Source organism: Papilio machaon, chromosome W (assembly GCF_912999745.1).
Source record: "Papilio machaon chromosome W, ilPapMach1.1, whole genome shotgun sequence".
Classification (NCBI taxonomy): domain Eukaryota; kingdom Metazoa; phylum Arthropoda; class Insecta; order Lepidoptera; family Papilionidae; genus Papilio; species Papilio machaon.
Window position 1 is genome coordinate 8816040 of NC_060015.1, and position 15101 is coordinate 8831140.

At 32.7% G+C, this 15101-nt stretch overlaps 3 protein-coding genes across 3 annotated transcripts; 1 reads left to right on the forward strand and 2 right to left on the reverse strand.

The window, feature by feature from the left end:
* Positions 1-784: 784 nt before the first annotated feature.
* On the forward strand, positions 785-4434 carry LOC123723222 (60S ribosomal protein L10a). Its single transcript, XM_045685797.1, has 5 exons — positions 785-866; positions 2631-2786; positions 3326-3481; positions 3886-4051; positions 4230-4434. Coding segments are annotated over exons 1-5 (651 nt in total). The 5' UTR covers positions 785-864; the 3' UTR covers positions 4401-4434.
* A 287-nt stretch (positions 4435-4721) lies between these two features.
* Positions 4722-8529, reverse strand: LOC123723094 (Fanconi anemia group D2 protein-like). Its single transcript, XM_045685643.1, has one exon. It carries the CDS (start codon positions 8274-8276, stop codon positions 4722-4724), a length of 3555 nt encoding a protein of 1184 aa, XP_045541599.1. The 5' UTR covers positions 8277-8529.
* Positions 8530-12075: 3546 nt separating this feature from the next.
* Positions 12076-15035, reverse strand: LOC106708107 (cap-specific mRNA (nucleoside-2'-O-)-methyltransferase 2). The gene is given in 5 exon segments (XM_014499581.2): positions 12076-13182; positions 13184-13433; positions 13513-13633; positions 13996-14181; positions 14292-15035. Coding segments are annotated over 5 exon segments (2043 nt in total). The 5' UTR covers positions 14784-15035; the 3' UTR covers positions 12076-12188.
* Positions 15036-15101: the final 66 nt, after the last annotated feature.

A 15101-nucleotide genomic window follows, 5' to 3' on the forward strand; every position in this document is an offset into this window, starting at 1 on the left:
GTTGTACAGTTGGCAATAGGTAGGGGTCCTAAAAATAATCGATTTTGAAAAAAATCTATTGTTTTATATTTTGTTCGATTATTAGGGAACTTTTTTTGTACAAAAGTCTATTTTAAAAAATCGATTATATAAATTTAAGGTTTTAGTCTATTTTCTAACAACGCTATCAATAAGATGTTTCACGCCCTGCGACACATAATACGTTAAACAAGTTCATTAAAAATTGTTGCAAATGAACACGTCCTTTAAATTTACGACAAATCGCCATCTCTACATATGTACGAAATTCAGTTTAACATGTTTTTATATTCTAATCCCTATCCATCCTAACATTAAATTAAATGAGAAAGCAACTCTGTCTGTCTCTGAACCAATTTAAATTAAGTTTGGTGCAAAGATAGTCTAGAGCCTGAGAAAGGACATAATATGTTACTTTTTAACGAGAAACAACGACAAACTTATGGCAGTGAATAGGCATATCATGACTAGACTAGTCATGATATGCCTATTCACTTCGTTCGGTATGTCTGATGAGTGTGGTGCCGGAGGCCTAATTTTAGTCCTCTTCCCCTTCCCACCCTTTTTGCATAAAAGAGAGGATGGGACTGGGGATTAGTTGGAGTAGGGGACGCATAGGAAGGGTAAATAAATTATTTCTGTGCGTCCTCTTCTCGGTTAATTAAATATCTTTGGGCAGCGGTTCATCAACGTCGTTAGCCAAAAGGACTAGTATCCAGGCCAGAAAACATTAATAAAAAAAATTATCAATGTCGTTGACCAAGTGGCTGTCACTGTCAACATTCTTTTTCTTTCGCGTTCTTTCGAGTTGTGACGTTAAAGTGAGGGAAGGTTACTCCTTTCAAAATGTAAGTCTAATGCCCGAATACTGAAGCGTTACTTAAATATCTCCTTTCGTAAGCATTGCTTAAAATTTAACAGACGTCAAAATTTAAGTGGTATACACAAACGTAAATCAAGACATGTAAGCGCGTGATTCCGTAAGTAGACGTATTATTTTTTCGTCATGGCAACATCCTTTGTTTTCGGTCAAAGAGTGTATAAAAAATACTTGTTCTCGATTACGTTTTCTTAAAATTCACTTTACGTATCCGTTTCACGCAGCATGGCTTGGACAACCTATAGTTGTAAGACGTGTTCATTCCCAAATAGTAAAGAAATCTATATATATAAAAGAAAGTCGTGTTAGTTACACCATTTATAACTCAAGAACGGCTGAGTCGATTTGACTGAAAATTGTGGGCAGGTAGCTTAGAACCAGGAAACGGACATAGGATAATTTTTACCCCGTTTTATATTTTTTTTTATTCCGCGCGGACGGAGTCGCGGGTAAAAGCTAGTTTAAAATAAAAATACTAAATAATCAAAAATCAAAGAAGGTTGTTAAAAAATATCCTTTCTGTTTAAAGTATTTTTAAATAAAAAAAAATAAAAAATTTGACCATACTTTTGTAGAATGGAAAGCATCTGGCGTTATGTTTTGACAAGTTTAAATTAATAAAATTTTAATAAATCATAATATCATCAAGACACTTTTTAAGCAGTTTAAGCGGGCGCAGACAGATGTCGCTACAAACCTATTTGCGATTTCGATATATTCTCGTTCAGTCGGCATTTTTATATAAATACTAGCTGTCGCCCGCGACTCCGTTCGTGCGCAGTTAAAAAAATCTTTATAGGGGTATGAATAATAGATTTTGGCCGATTCTCAGACCTACTGAATATGCTCACAAAATTTCATGAGAATCGGTCAAGCCATTTCGGAGGAATACGGGAACGAACATTGTGACATGAGAATTTTATTTGTCCGAAAGCGATGATAATGATGAAGCAGACATGTTAACACCTTAGATTTTTACTTTTAAGATAGCTCGCGACCACTCTTAGGGTCCGTTCACACAGACCGGCTCGGAGAGCATCGGCCTGCTTTTTTCTTTTCACACAGACCGGGTCGTATACGCTTGGAATTGGCCGGAGCGGAGCCGCCAACTATTTCACATCGACCGGCTGGAAGAGATCTGACCGCAATCAGAGCCGATCGGCTGCGCGAGCGAGAAAGAGCACGCAAGCGGAGCCGGTCGGCTCCTTTTATTACTTCACACGAAGCGCGTTCAGGCATTTTTAATGACAAAAAAGGTGCAAATGCAAAAATAAACTTTACTACAATCACTCAAAACACTGTTTCCAACGTGATAAAAATCTGCTCTCCTCTCCGAGCCGGTCTGTGTGAACGGACCCTTAAATTGTTGGCGTACTTAAGTCGACATGACAGTTCTTTTGACAGCAAAATGTCGTTGAGTGACGATCCAGTATAAGAAATGTGATTTGAGTGGTCTTTAAGCATGGTACGATTTGATTGGCATCAAAGTTGAGATGCGTCTTTAACTGACTTACAAAAATTGCATATTGGAGTTTAAGCGTGGTCTTATAATTTAAGACGCTCTTACATATTTAAGTGACGTTTCAGTATTCGGGCATAATTCTAATAAATCATAATAATCTTCTAACTTAAAATTTTGTTGATGTTATTTATGAACATTAAATATTGCTAAAAATTTATATATTTGTAAAAATAATTTTTAGATCACTTGTTAACCTCAAAATAATTTCAGGTCGAAAGTGTCGCGTGATACACTCTACGAATGCGTAAATGCCGTTCTCCAGTCTTCAAAAGACAAGAAGCGTAACTTCCTGGAGACAGTGGAATTGCAAATCGGTCTGAAGAACTATGACCCCCAGAAGGACAAGCGTTTCTCCGGCACTGTCAAGTATGTTTACCTGGAAAGAGCATTTTCGTGGACTTGATCCATCCAAAATTTGTTTTATCATATACTTCGACAACAATATCCACGTGCTAAAAATTGTCCACTAAAATGTATCTGGACAGGGAGTCAGCTTATCTGACGGGACTTTACCCTGAGTCCTTAAATATTGGGTAGGTATGCCACTGGCTTGCCGAAATAAGTAAAGGTTCAGTGATGCTATTCAGGAATGTGGCTGAGGTATGAGCTATGAATTGAGATTTTGGTAGCTTAGAAAATCCTATACCTATAATGTTATCTACATATATTTTTGAAATAATGTATATCGGAACATAATAAAAATTTATTTTAATTATACAAATCTTTGTAACATACATTTTAGGTTTAATTATATTTTGTAGTTGTCAAAAGCTACATCCTAAATGATGGTTTTTGCATGTATTACCTGACCAATGATGTCAAAACACCACACTGATTATGTTATCACCTGAATATCGGAAGTGGTAGTATTCTAGATTGTTTTATATACTATGTACAATTTTTAGGCTCAAGTACATCCCGAGACCAAAGATGCAAGTTTGTGTTCTTGGAGACCAACAGCACTGTGATGAAGCTAAACAGTTGGAAGTTCCATGCATGGATGCAGAGGCCCTTAAGAAGCTTAATAAGAACAAAAAACTTGTCAAGAAATTGGCCAAGAAGTAAGTATATACTATTGCTAGAAATTATTTATTTGTGTTTACAATTATAAAATAATAAGTGTAAAAAGTCAATAAACCTGATTAACTATCTTTATAACATTTTGTGAAGAATAATTAAATGACACCTCACTCAAAAAATCAATACCTATACCTGTTTGTTGAATCACTCATAAAAATTTGTTCAACCATTGAGGCTACAGGAGGAAAATGTAATTGACACATGCATCTAGATATATGTGCTCGGAAAACATACACCTATTATGTACCCCGGGTAATTAAGAATGCCACCTGCTTTTTTATTATCAACATATTTAGTTTATGAATGAATTCCTTCTAAAGCATTCATTACTAATCTAATGTTCTCGAATAATACTATAAAAAAAGTCTTATAATGTGTTTTCCAGGTATGATGCTTTCCTTGCATCGGAATCCCTCATTAAGCAGATACCACGTCTGCTTGGTCCCGGTTTGAACAAGGCTGGCAAGTTCCCTGGTCTTCTCTCTCACCAAGAGTCCATGACTCAAAAAATTGATGAAGTGAAGGCTACCATCAAATTCCAGATGAAGAAGGTAACCAAAAATTTTATTTCAAACTAATAAAAAAAATTGCTAAGGAAGCAATGTTACATATATATTCATAAAAGTAATGTTAAAATTGTGTAAAATAAATTTAGAAGTGAAGAATAATGATTTAAAAGAAGTTTTCAATGTTTGTAAGTTGCTCAAATATAATTTGTTATGTTTACAGGTACTCTGCCTTTCTGTCGCAGTGGGTCATGTAGATATGACTCCAGATGAATTGGCACAAAATGTCCATTTGTCAATCAACTTCCTTGTGTCTCTGTTGAAAAAGCACTGGCAAAATGTAAGGTCACTGCATATGAAATCTACCATGGGCCCACCTCAGAGGCTGTACTAATTGTACTTCTCAATAAAAATTGACTTTTATCTTTTTTAAGTTTTTCAATTCCATCATCTACCTGAAAATTTAACAGAAAATCCGTAACAGTGGGCCTAGCCTACATTTGTGACAATCGCTATCATATCGTTATCAACAAAATTTGTGTAGCACTCCTATCGGGCGTCAAGTATATTAAAAATCTTATACTAATTTTCACGATACGACGATTGTCAAAAAATTATAGTACGAAGCTAGGTCTGAACCCACGAAGTGCAATGCAAAATGTTGGGATTACATATTGAAAAACATTTTGTTTATATATTTTTATTTAATAACATGTTAAACTATGTCGCTAACACTTTTAGAATCTGGGTCTAACATTTCGTCATCACTGTCGTCTACGTCTACATCTTCTGGAAGCTGATCATCACAATCTTCAACTGTGTCTTCACTCTCAACACTTGTTTGAATTACTTCACCATGAATATTTTTATTTTTTAAATTACCCAACCAGAATGCTTCTGAACATTTATTAGCCACTAGTACAGCTTTTACTTTGTAAATTAAAGTTTCGAGCAACTGCCTTATATATGGAACTTTGCTCATTAATACTGTATCTTTTTTCAACCTTGAGTGACAGCACAAAGATTGTAAAAACCTTGTTGATTGCTGGAGGAGTTTTAATATTTCCAATATTTCTTGGGTGTTACTTTTAAATTCCACTTCTATTATGGGGAGACCTTGAGATATAAACATTTTGATAATAGGTATAGATTTTTTTAAAAATGCAGATAAATTATTTCTATTTTCAAGACTTTTAGAAATATCAGACATACATTTCAGTATGGTAGTTACATCTTTCCAAAGGTTTAGGTGTTCAGAATTACTCAAGCCCTGGTTTAAATGAGTCTTTGTTACTTCACAAAGTGCACTGCCTAAATTTCTGTACAGAACGGGAAAATTTCCTTTATTAATGGATTTAAATTTGCTGAGTGTGTCATTTTTACTTTTAAGATGTTGAATATCAGCTGAAAGTTCTATTGTTATTGCTTTAAGAGTCACAATTTCGTTATTAATTAGGTATGTGCTAGCTAACCTATCTACACTCTGGTTGAACAAAAGTCCTTTTTCTACTGACCCATCAGGTGTTTTCCAATGTATAGATAAAAAGTTCGAGGCAACATTTCTTAAGATTTTAGATAATTGTACATCATTATAATGCTCCTGTAAAACTATTAGAAACTCCAATAATGCCGCAGCTATTGATATTTGTACGCAATACTTCTCATGTTTTTGTAAATATTCGGCAATTTTTAAAACACAATCTTTTAGTGACACAGTATCTTTACATTCTGCACTGGCTACTGTTCTTAAAGAAGTCTTGAGTAAAGTATTGTGTTGATTTTTAAATCCAATCCATTTGAAATAAATAGTTAGAATGTTATAAATAATCTCTAAACAACTAAGGTGCTCAATAGTTTTCATACAATAATCAATTTCATTCATTTGGGGAACATTTTTATTTAAGTAATCTGTAATGGCACTAATATGGTTCATTAATTTTGGTAAAGTTTTATTCATTGAGTTTGCACACTCTTCTGCCTTTTTGGCATCATATACTTCACTTGTTTCTTGTTTTGACAGAAAAGTGTGTCTTTTAATTTTTGATACCAATGTTTCTTCTAAGTACTGTTTAATAGATTTCAATAGGAATTGTAAAATTTTTACCATTTCTCTGTCCTCTTGAAGATCAATATTTAGTAAATTAATTAGATTTAAGTTCATTTTCCTGACAGGTAAACTTTGCATAAGTTGAAGTTGATTTTTTACTGAAGCATGTTTATCCTGAGTAAATTGTGATCTTAATGTCTCAGGCAATGCTGTGTCATTCAACTTTTGTTTTTTATTCTCTAAAGTTGTAGGTGTTTTTCCGGTGCAACTAACATTAGCACACAAAATATGTTTTGGTGGCTTATAAGATATCTTGGATAATGTTAAAATCTTAACAATCAAATCTTCTAATTCTTCAATATTGGCTATTCTCTTAAACATATGTTCTCTAAGAATTGAATCAGTTTGTGTTGCAAAGGCATTGAGTAGTTCCCTAAACCAATTTACACAGTAAAGTAAGCAGTCTATAATGGAGGATATTGTATTAGTTTCCATTTCTCTAACTTCATCAATATTAACCTTTGGCATAACAATCGGACACCCTAACAATGCATCTATACTAGAAAGCTTTCCTTCATCTTGTGTATAACGCAATGTTTGAACAAGTTTGAACAGTGGAGATAAAATGGCAGCACTAACATCTCCTTTATTGTTAAGTGCCAACCCAGCAATATTAATAGCTATTAATTGGTCAACATCACTTTCATCTAACAAACCATATTGCATTGATAACTTTATTTCACCTATTCTTTCTAATTCTATAGAATCAACAATAAAGTTTTTTTCTAAATCATTAGTAACAGCATCAGTCAACCATGCCAAAAAGTTTTTGTTAATTTGATCTACAGAATTGATGATACAACACAATTCATCATAGTACAAAGCTATCATTTCAGGAAAATGTTGGGTACTGCGACTTATTAGTTCAATAATTTGTGCTGCTTCTCGAAGATCAACTTCTGATAAATGAGAGAAGGATGAATAACTAATGTTACCTGGTACTTCTAATGTATCATTCTCATTGCTACTACTTGTCATTAAATATTTCACTGCATGGATACCAGCAAGGATTCCTTGTGTTTTTATTAATGGTTTGGAGCTGCTTAGTTCTTTTCTTATAATCATGTGAATATCATCTCGAATAAGAGAGTTTTCACATTTGTATGCAAGGGCACAAATTAAATTCATCACTGATCTTATTTCTCCTAATGTCATATCATCCATTCTGTCCAGCAATGTTAGCATTTGAAGGCACTGAGGCTTTAACAGTGATATATCTTTGGATGCAACATTGTTCAATATTTCAAGTACATTCACAAGAACTGGTTTACAGTACAAACCTAATTGAAGAAGTTCAGCAACAACAGTTTGGCAATATTCATCCAAATTAGATAACATCAACATGTATATGCGGGAAGCAAATGACTGTAGTATAGGATCTGCTTTAGATTTTAGAAGAATACTACTTGTCAAGGCAGTCAAGTCTTTCAAATGACTTTTTAAAATTGGTTTGTATTTCTCAAATACATCATCTAATAAATTCTCCTTCAAAACATTTAACTTTATTTGTTTCTTTAATAGATTTTCCAATTGCTTTTGCCTTTCTTCAGATGTTGAATATAAAATAAGCACAATAATAAAATCAAATGGTTTGTAGTTGTATTTGTATTGGTCTGTATTCATTTTACAATTTGCGATGACCTTTGACCATGCATTAGAGATCAGTTTACAAGAAACCATTGAATTTCTAATAGCATTTGCTGTAAGTACTTGACTTGATGCAATCTCTTGGGGAGATGCTAAAGTTGTTGGCCAACTTATAGCATTTCTTAATCCTTGTACAGCTTTTAAGTAGCCATTTTCATTCATTCTACCACTCATAAGAAGAACTTTTACAAAACATGGAAAGTAAGTACATTTAGACAAACCCAGCAGAATATCCAAAGTTTTCTCTTGAATTAGTTCATACTGCTCATCTGAGAGACAAAGATTTGAAACACAATCCAGAACAGCGGGGATCAGATCATGATCCTGACTTAATATTCTACATAACTCAATTGCTACATTGTTATGTTCTTGGTCACCTAAAATATCAGGAATGGCTGTTATGATCTCAAGGCGCACCATTTTTTCTGTAGAAATTTCTAGTAAGTCAATAAGATGTGAAGCCATTACTTCACTATTAACTAGGCAATCTAAAGATGAGACACATTTTAAAATCATTTGTATCCAAGGCAAGCAATTTGATTCAATTACCAAATCAACAGCCCTTGTAAATACATAATCAATTATTTTCCGCTGCAGAATTGGCACGCCAAGTAATATTTTTAGTACACTGTCACGAATCAAATGTTCACTTAAACCATTTTCTACAATTTTTACAACATTCGGAAATAAGTAATGTTTAAAAGTATCAAGTTTTTCACATTTCTTAGTCAAATCTCCAATAAATTCTGAAGCATTTCTGGGGTAGTCAATATGCTTTAGAAGATTCTTTTTAATGTTGCGTTTTATAAAAATTGTTTCATGTTTTGCTATAATTTTTTCGGGTGGATCTTTTAAGGTAAGCCCACTTTCCTCTAAGATTTTCTGAAAGTAAGTTATTTCAAGATTTCTTGTTCTCTTTTGGCTACTTTCACTATCACTCTGAGAAGTTCGTCTTTTCGAGCTCATTTTACAAAATTGACTAAGTGGTAGATGCAACTAAGTAATGATATATCACAAAAAAAATCTTTATCATAAATAACTGTAACACTGTAAGCTTAAAGTAGATTTTTTTAACCTTTATCTTTTTGGATTTATTTGTTCAAAAGTATCACTTTTCAGTTTGTATTTTCAATTTTTAAATTTTGACACTCAATTTGATATTTGATTTTTTTTTGACATTTGACTTCACTTGTTGATTCACAGATTCCTTTAAAAAAATGTGTAATAACAGATTAATATAACCTCCGTGAAGTTGGCCCCCTCACTTTAATTTTTTTAACTTTTTTTTACGCAAATCGTTTGAGAATCGTTTGAGAGGGTTTGAGAGAAAAGAAATATCGTTTGAGAGTTCCTACTTTCTCCGTAAAAACAATTTCAAATTCTAGTGTGAAGTTGGCCCCCACACTTTACTTTTTTTTTTCTTTTTTTCAATGCGAATCGTTAGAGAGTCGTTTGAGAGACATTAAGAGAAAAAAAATATCGTTTGAGAGTTCTTACTTTTTCTGTAATAAATATTTTAATTCTGGGCATCGAAAGTTACAAATCGATTTTCCTTTTTTTCCGAATTAAATATGGCAATCATGCACTTGGACGTATCAAATTTATTGTGTAGGTAGATAATGGTAAGAGAGTGAGTGAGAGAAAAGAGAAATCGTTTAAGAGTTAATACTTTTTCTGAAATATATATTTCAATGTCGGAATCGAAAGTATCAAATCGATTTTCCTTTTTTCCGAATTAAATATAGCAATCATGCACTTAGACGATTCAAATTTATGGTGTAGGTAGGGAATGGTAATAGAGCGATTGAGAGAAAAGAGAAATCGTTTGAGAGTTAATACTTTTTCTGAAATAAATATTTCAATGTCGGAATCGAAAGTTACAAATCGATTTTCCTTTTATTTCGAATTAAATATGGCAATCATGCACTAAGACGTTTCAAATTTATTGTGTAGGTAGAGAATGCTTAGAGAGTGATTAAGTGAAAAGAGAAATCGTTTGAGAGTTGATACTTTTCCTGAAATAAATATTTCAATATCGGAATCGAAAGTAACAAATCGATTTTCCTTTTTTCCGAATTAAATATAGCAATCATGCACTTAAACGATTCAAATTTATGGTGTAGGTAGGGAATGGTTATAGATTGATTTTAAGAAAAGATAAATCGTTTGAGAGTTAATACTTTTTCTGAAATAAATATTTAAATTTTTGAGATTTGTAAGTTTTTGAAAATCGATTTGTTACTTACGATTCCGAAATTGAAATATTTATTTCAGGAAAAGTTTTAACTCTCAAACGATTTCTGTTTTCTCTCAATCACTCTCTTACCATTCTCTACCTACACAATAAATTTGAAACGTCTTAGTGCATGATTGCCATATTTAATTCGAAATAAAAGGAAAATCGATTTGTAACTTTCGATTCCGACATTGAAATATTTATTTCAAAAAAAGTATTAACTCTCAAACGATTTCTGTTTTCTCTCAATCACTCTATTACCATTCTCTGTCTACACCATAAATTTAAATCGTCTAAGTGCATGATTGCTATATTTAATTCGGAAAAAAGGAAAATCGATTTGTTACTTTCGATTCAGAAATTGAAATATTTATTTCAGGAAAAGACTTAACTCTCAAACGATTTCTCTTTTCTCTCAATCACTCTCTTAGCATTCTCTACCTACACAATAAATTTGAAACGTCTTTGTGCATGATTGCCATATTTAATTTGTAATAAAAGAAAAATCGATTTGTAACTTTCGATTCCGACATTGAAATATTTATTTCAAAAAAAGTATTAACTCTCAAACGATTTCTGTTTTCTCTCAATCACTCTATTACCATTCTCTACCTACACCATAAATTTGAATCGTCTAAGTGCATGATTGCCATATTTAATTCGGAAAAAAAGAAAATAGATTTGTTACTTTCGATTCAGAAATTGAAATATTTATTTCAGGAAAAGTATTAACTCTCAAACGATTTCTCTTTTCTCTTAATCACTCTCTTACCATTCTCTACCTACACAATAAATTTGAAACGTCCAAGTGCATGATTGGCATAATTATTTCGGAAAAAAAGGAAAATCGATTAGTAACTTTCGATTCCGACATTGAAATATATATTTCAGGAAAAGTATTAACTCTCAAACGATTTCTCTTTTCTCTCAATCACTCTCTTACCATTCTCTACCTACACAATAAATTTGAAACGTCTTAGTGCATGATTGCCATATTTAATTCGAAATAAAAGGAAAATCGATTTATAACTTTCGATTCCGACATTGAAATATTTATTTCAAAAAAAGTATTAACTCTCAAACGATTTCTGTTTTCTCTCAATCACTCTATTACCATTTTCTACCTACACCATAAATTTGAATCGTCTAAGTGCATGATTGCCATATTTAATTCGGAAAAAAGGAAAATCGATTTGTTACTTTCGATTCAGAAATTGAAATATTTATTTCTGGAAAAGTATTAACTCTCAAACGATTTATCTTTTCTCTCAATCACTCTCTAATCATTCTCTACCTACACAATAAATTTGAAACGTCTTAGTGCATGATTGTCATATTTAATTCGAAATAAAAGGAAAATCGATTTGATACTTTCGATTCCGACATTGAAATATATATTTCAGAAAAAGTATTAACTCTTAAACGATTTCTCTTTTCTCTCACTCACTCTCTTACCATTATCTACCTACACAATAAATTTGATACGTCCAAGTGCATGATTGCCATATTTAATTCGGAAAAAAAGGAAAATCGATTTGTAACTTTCGATGCCCAGAATTAAAATATTTATTACAGAAAAAGTAAGAACTCTCAAACGATATTTTTTTTCTCTTAATGTCTCTCAAACGACTCTCTAACGATTCGCATTGAAAAAAAGAAAAAAAAAGTAAAGTGTGGGGGCCAACTTCACACTAGAATTTGAAATTGTTTTTACGGAGAAAGTAGGAACTCTCAAACGATATTTCTTTTCTCTCAAACCCTCTCAAACGATTTGCGTAAAAAAAATTAAAGTGAGGGGGCCAACTTCACGGAGGTAAATTTTATGGCGGTTAGTTTAAGTAAAAATACTGTTAAAATTGATCAAGTTCAATGAGTGAACTATTAGCTATTGTACCATATTATCGATCATTATACAAAAATCTGTTAATTGTCGCGAAGATGCTCGTTTAATAAATTTGTATCGCAGCGACATCGAGCAGTCTTGTAACTTTGAAGTGATAAGAGGATAAAGAATTAGGGAAAACCTGTTTTATTTATTTTTTAAATAGAAAAACATCTTAAAACATTCAGAAGGTCTTTAATACACATTGTTAGAAGACATCAATAACAGGTATTTTTATAAGAATAAAAGCAATTAAAAAAATACTCTCAAATACTACATTGAATACACAATACAAGAAATATTTATACATTTATAAAGATTGTTTAATCTTCTCCAAGTATTCGATGCATTTATTTCTATAGAAAGTGTTATTGTAGAAGACTATGTTACTGAAGAAATCCTCCGCGTTGGTCACCTGGACCGGGAGACAATTCAACACATCTTTCTTCTCGTCCTTACGAACATTATTGCATTCATCATCAATAAGTTCCATGTACTTTAAACAATTTTTGTTAATCAATTTGCTCAGAATTATACTTCCGCAAGAAGTGAGGCCGGTTTTTTCAAAACATGCCTTTGACAAAATATAGAGAATACTAACATTAAAATGTGTCAATGTGTTGAAATTCTGCAACAAAATTGATTCTCCATCTAATAACTCCTTCATTCCATTCAGTAAAGCTTTAAAACAATTTTTCTCATAAACATTGTAACTCTCTCTGTATTGGAACTCAGGTAGTGAAATGATTTTAGATGGCTCAGGTCCTAAAAGACTAGGATCAATCTTTGGTTTAGCCGGTCTATAGAGAATGATCTCTTTGAACTCCTCCTCAGCAAGTATCTGCTGGTAAAGTTTGTAGATTGGGACAAATATGAACTTTGAACTGTTTACTTTTTGCAAAGGTTTTCCATATGTAAAAATGATATCTATCTTTGAGGAGCCTTCTCCAATCATCCATTTAACTGGTTCTGTGATATGTATCATTGGGTTAGAGAGCATCTCAGCTTGAAGGAACATATTTAAATTCTTATGTTTTTCTTTCAACAACATCTTTGTGTACAGTTGGCGTTCAGTATATGAGCCGCGATGGTATCGAGGATTTGTATTTATTTTATTTTCCTCATGAAGTGTGCCCTTTAAAAGTTCCTGATTAATACTAATCGGTTTGAGATTGTACTTCCAAATGAATTCCGATGCTACAATAGCCCTGATCTTTTTCATATCCCTGTGTAGAGCTATGTTCTTTTGCATGAGATATGCTTGTAGGTTATTGTTTATAACATGGCATTGAATGGAGCAGAATTATTTTCTCAAGTGGGAACAATGATTTATTTGAAAAGAATTCTGTTCCAAATGCAGTCTGAAATATTGGTATGTAAGATTTTAGATCTATACCCTTGTATTGCAAACAGATAGCATATACCTCAGAATTTCCTTGACGAGAAGTTATTGGCTTATATATATTTACTTCTTTGAACAACTGATTGAGAAGATACAGAAGGTTAACTGTGGAATGTTCAAAAATAGTAAACAATTTGAAGATTAACGTTCCACCTGAAAATAAAAGACAATTTTTACGAAATTCATACAATTTAATAGCCACAAATTTAACCAATTAAATAATGATGGGTACCTGGGCTTAACGCTTGTAATGCTGTTATAATTTCACAGTAATGGAGTGGTGAAGTGACTTCTTCTTGAGCATCTGGCTTCTGGAGACAATCAATTGATCCATCCGCTGTTACAAGCAGCACCTGAACAATTATACATTTCTTCACATATTTAGTTTATGAGGTCATATATAACAATTTGTTCATTTAAACTTTCACAAAAATAAACTACTGATTTGATATCTTCAAATCTATCTATATATATATAAAAGAAAGTTGTGTTAGTTACACTATTTATAACTCAAGAACGGCTGAATCGATTTGACTGAAAATTGGTGGGCAGGTAGCTTAGAACCAGGAAACGGACATAGTATAATTTTTACCCCGTTTTCTATTTTTTATTCCGCGCGGACGGAGTCGCGGGTAAAAGCTAGTATATAATAAAATAAAGATCTGTTTTCAAATTAATGTTATTTTTATCTTGAATTTCATTAAATGGGTCTTACTTTGCCTAAAGACTTGGCTTTCTTGATAATGGCTTGTGAATTTTCCCAATCCATCAGATTGCCAGTGTTGTCAACACCAAAGTCCCAGTTGTTGAGAGTGTGGAACATGAAACAGTCATCACTGATCATGTTCGATGACGAGTTGCCTTCATAGTACGGATTGAGAGTGTTTGCAACCCATTTCCACTGGAATACACAATGTACTATTACATTATAGGTTCAAAATAAAAAGTATTGTAAGGATATTAATTTGAAATTATCATTAAATGAATAATAGTTTTAGTGTCATAAATTACATCAAGAGCCTGGTGATGCAGCTTTAAGTAATGGTTTAAGGAAGTGATAAATGCACCAGGAGCTTCACACAGATGCAAAGACACCATTTTCATATCAGAAATTGCCTCTGGTGGCACAATGTTGTATGTTGAAGCACACTCGTAGAACTTAGTCCAGGCCTGCGTGAGGAATTCGGGGTTCACCAGGCATCTGAGCTTCCAGCATACTTCGCCAGCGGGGTTGCGTCGCCGAGTGTGACTACTCCATTCCTCAATGCTAAAGTCATTGAGTTGACTCTTATGGAAATTTAAACGACTTTTTAAATATTCCAAGCCCTTTACTTTCCAAGGTGCGTCAGTAAACCAAGTATCGCCAGACGGCAATGTCCACTCACTGTTATAGCGGAATTTAAACTTTTTATTAAATAAGTCATTCAGCTCGTCTTCAAATTCTTCGCCCCTGTAAAGCTTCTGCTTCGATTGCATTAAGAAATTTTCCATCGATGGATACATTTTAGAATATTATTGTAGGCAATTGCGTATTATTGTAGATAAATGTCGGTCAAGTAGTTTGAGAACATTTTCACTGAATTCGAAATAGAGAGAAACTAAGAGAAACACACAATTAGCCGTGATACACAAATAATGCAAAGACCAAATATTAAAATTACAATTCTCACACTTTTATGCTACATTCTCCTCAGGTTTACATTTCCAGAAATCAATTAAATGGTTCTCAATGTTTACAAAAGAAAGATGCCTGTCAAATTGTCAAACTTTTGTGGTGACAGATGTCACATTATTTATTCAATAACTTGGAAAATGTTCAGA